Source organism: Carya illinoinensis, chromosome 3 (assembly GCF_018687715.1).
Source record: "Carya illinoinensis cultivar Pawnee chromosome 3, C.illinoinensisPawnee_v1, whole genome shotgun sequence".
NCBI classification, from domain to species: domain Eukaryota; kingdom Viridiplantae; phylum Streptophyta; class Magnoliopsida; order Fagales; family Juglandaceae; genus Carya; species Carya illinoinensis.
In genome coordinates this window covers 4,979,115-4,983,455 of record NC_056754.1, presented here as the reverse complement: position 1 = coordinate 4,983,455, position 4,341 = coordinate 4,979,115, and the positions used below count along the sequence as shown (strand labels likewise).

Sequence of the window (4,341 nt, the reverse complement as noted above, 5' to 3'; positions counted from 1 at the left end):
CTATAGAGGCAACATGCTGTCGCCTCTAAAAGTACTCATATAATTTTTTTTTTTTGCCCCTTCAAATTATAGAAATAGAAAAACTAAAATTAATAATCTGCTAAGATCTAGTTTTGCTATTGAGTTTACCCTGAGGCCCATCTTTCTAAGAACTCCTCCGTTCGATTTTGGTTTGGGCTCCATACCTTGTAGCCTTTGGGTCCTTTCATTCCTCTCCAAGATTTAACCCTGGAATTTCAGCAAACCTGGCTGAAAGCAGTATAATGTTAAAGACCTACGGTGTCGAAACGTATCGCTTCCAAATAAATCATAGAATAATTTAATTTAAAAAATAAATTTTAAATTTATATATTAAATATTATTAAAACAAAGAATCTCTCACAACTATGGTGGCCAAGCAAGGACCAAACACTACTCACATACAGTGGAACAATGAAAATGTAGAATTAAAACACAGATTTCTGTATTAAAAAGATAAAGAAAAAAGAATGCACATCTATTTCGATTTCCCCTTCTCTGTTCTTTGTTTTTCTTTTCTCGGGAATATAAAATTACATTATTATCCACCAGCCATGCCGAAAAGTAGGCAAAAAAAAAAAAAAAAACTACCACCAACGTGAAGATACAAACCCATTTCTAAGATTGATTAAGATAAAAAAATCCCTCGGTGGAGTTTTAACATTTAACATCTCCACTATTGCTTTTTTCTACATGCCCTTGAATCCATATATGACATGAGTTCTTAACAGATGAGATATATCTCACACTTTACAATATCTGAGGAAACGCAAAGTCAGAGAAGCTCAGAACTTGTGATCCCCAAAGATCAGAGAACCTGGATTCTTCCATTTATCTTGTACCGGAGGCATTATAAACCAAAAGCTTAATCAACAACTGCTATAGAAGGGTCCATCTTCTTCTTCCTCTCGCTAAAGCTACGGCATGAGATCAAGCTGGGAAGACAACACTGCACAGGCCTAAATGGTTTCTCCTTCTCTGTTAAGAGGTCTCCATTAGAGGTCCTCTCACTACTACATACAGAGTTAGTTCCATAAGGGGTACCATGTGCCGACTTTGGAGGGACGTCAAGTACAGTTGGTTTAACTTCCATCTTTCCGTCGGAAATGTTCTGGTTGCCTGAGGTATTTAGATTGTTGACATCTTGGTCCTGTCGGATGCTCTCTCGGAAAAGCTCAATTAATTTCTTTTTTGGGGATGGCTCATGAGGGGAACCAGGAATTCTGTTCTCAGAATGGACTTTGTCGACTCGAGGAATCCCGGTTGAGAAGTTATTATGGAGTGGAGTGTTGCCACGGGATGGGGTGAAATCTGCAAAAAGAACAACGAATACAATAAATTTGATGGGGCCAAGAAAGATATTTCTACATGGTCTACCTTCTGCATTATTTGTTCCTATACAGATGAGCTAACAACCATATAGAATCCAAGATAATAACTCTATACAGACTATCCAATTCAAGGACTGTTACTCCTATGGACCATTCTTGCAAGCAAAATGACTATAAACAATTTTCTTACCACCATTGACGCTAAAAAAATCATCATCGCAATCCGAATCTAACCATGCTTGGGAATCAAAAAAGGTTTCTTCTTTGCTACCTGCAGAAAAAGGGAAAGATATTATTCAACTTCAAGCCTACAATAAAAGTAAATTGTAGATTTAAATTAAAAATTGCATATATAAAAGTATATCTATTTAGGAGGGGATGCTTAAGGGACAATTTCCCCCTAAACATAGCTTCTCGCCTAAGCCAATATTGATCTTTCTCCTATTGTTGGAATCACTTGTTGGAGAGAGACTAGAAATGCGGAGGATTATATTCTGTTTTCACTTTTAAGAAAAACAACCATTTTTAAAATGAAGCAGTTCTCGATGGACTTTCACAAAAATGCCATTGAAACCCCTTTTCATTGAATTACACAAGCGACAATGGACCACAACATAATTTTATTTTCAATTTCATCTTACTGGGGCGTCATTCCTCTAATGTTCAAGCAAAAGTTCTCTGAAATATATCCTATGAAGCGGTGCATCCATCACTGAGCCTTAGGTATACAATCTGATTCTAAAAAATTAATGCAAACAATGCCTGAGTCTAAGGTTCAAATTCTCTTGAGTGCAAACAATCTCTAGGGGTTATTGGATTAGGAGATTTTTCCCTTAAATTATCTGAAGTGCACTTGCGAAAAATTCCTTGTCGAGGACCTGTGCACCCTTGAGATTAGTCGGGACATTGTTACAAACACCCGGTGCCAATAAAAAATAATTAAAATCATGCAACCACCACAAGATCCATTTCATAACCATGGTCCTAAACCAATGGCCCGCATATATTGCATTATTTTCTAAGGCAGGAACCATTAGACATCTATCACAACATACAGAAAGATATTCATTAGAGATTATAACACTTCTGTATCTACCAAAAGTTCTACACGACAATGAAAGCGTAGACTAGGACTTCCAACCAACTCGGAGTTTACCAAGAAGGCATTTTGGATTTTGGAGTTCAAAGACCGCCACAGTCAGGCTTAATTCCCCTTCTGCTTCCCCTGCTCCAATCAAGTTCCCGATAAAAACAAAGTCTTCATAGGAACATCTGGAGTTTCTCTCCAAACTATCCGCACATCATCTACATAATTGTTCCGATAATGCAAAGAAACTAACCCTACCACATATTGTTATGACTAGATGCCATATCTCTAAAAGTCACGGGCGGTAATGATTAGAAGAGATTAAAAATAATAGAAGGTTTGTCTTCAATTGTTTAAGGTGCTTTTTCGAGCAGAAAAAAATGGATACCAGTTTCATTCCATCTCCCAGTCTTCCTTACAATTCCATTACAAGAACCGAATCTATTAGTGCTCAACATATCTAGTACTCCCGTTCAATACTGAAAGTGCTATGAATAGGGATGTCACAGTTAACAAATTGATCTTTCACAAATTTTTGTCGGCCAGTCATATATTTACAGTGCTTATGTAAAGGTGAAGCTTAAGGATAATGAATTGAATAAACGAAGATGAACCATAAATGACAAGTAATAATCCATCCCCTAAAAACAAGTGAAAAAAGTAAATATCTAATTCAATGAAATAATGAAGGCAGCTCAACCACTGAAACCAATAAAATAATGCTTTCTTCAACCATACAAAATGAAATACAGTCACCCATACCGACCCCACCTCTGTTTCATATCAGATTGCATATCACTTAAAAGATCCAAAAAGAAGATATTGTTCAACGTAATAACTTTTCCATCACTAAGAAAATTAAAAAGCAAAAACCCATCTGATTTATTGCATCATATGATCGAGAAAAACAATCCATTCAAGCGGGAACTTGAAAGCAAAAAATTAAAAAAAAAAAAAAAACGTAACAACAATAATAAGGAGCATATATACCGTATCCTCCAAAACTAGCGGCTTGCCGAGAAGCCGGCCACTGGGACTTAGCAGCGACAACGTTGTTGTTTTCGATCGGAGGATTCCCATTGGTGGGAATTTCCTTTATGGGTGAAGGTGGAATCACGAGTTTCATGGCGGAGTCCGAGCTTCTATGCAGTGATGCACATGAACCCATGCCTCCTATCTGTCTATCTCTCTAACCCAATACCAGTCTGGTCATCCAGAACCCAGAGAGCAACAGTAAGAAGTTTTTGCAGATATAGAGAGAGAAAGTGGAAGTAGGTAAATAAGGAAGAGGACGGTATTTGGCGTTGTGTGGAAGGCTAATTAAAGGAAGTCTGAAATGTGCGAGAGAGAGAAGATATATAATCAAAGCAGGATGCAAGTGTAAGCGGATTTTACAGAGACTGGGACCCACTGAGAAGTATCTAGTTTTCTCTTCTTTTTAAATCTCTCTGACTGTGAGACTTGTGAAATTTGTAAAACGAGGGAGAAAGGTTGCCTTTCAGGGGCTGTATTGGGGCTGTGTTTCCATGTGCTGCCATGGTAGTAGTGGCAGCCTATTTTATTTGGTTGTATCATGATTCTTTATGTTTTAGTCAATAATGCTCCAAATTTTAATTATTGCATATTTAATTATGTAATCTAAATTTTATAAAGGTTGGAAGGATATAATGTATTTGGTATAAAACTTTAGTGTCTAAGGTATCATTTGAATAGTAAATTGAGATGAATTAAGATAAAAGTTAAAATTTAAATAAAATTTTATTATAATAATTTTATAAAAATTGTAATGATAAGATAAAATTAGATGAGATAGATTATGAATATTTCTCAATTCAAACGGGACAAAAGTGTTCAATTTCTATGTTGAATGGGTTTGGGTACGAGTGTGTTGGCATGGAATCATTG

The 4,341-nt window shown here is 36.4% G+C and overlaps 1 protein-coding gene across 1 annotated transcript; it reads right to left on the bottom strand.

Moving 5' to 3' along the window:
• Nucleotides 1-497: 497 nt before the first annotated feature.
• Nucleotides 498-3,858, bottom strand: LOC122302733 (uncharacterized protein At3g27210-like). The gene is made up of 3 exons (XM_043114136.1): nt 3,427-3,858; nt 1,540-1,620; nt 498-1,329 (listed from the first exon to the last, which is right to left on the bottom strand). The coding sequence occupies exons 1-3, from the start codon at nt 3,602-3,604 to the stop codon at nt 884-886; spliced, it is 705 nt and encodes a 234-aa protein (XP_042970070.1). The 5' UTR covers nt 3,605-3,858; the 3' UTR covers nt 498-883.
• Between the last annotated feature and the right edge of the window lie 483 nt (nt 3,859-4,341).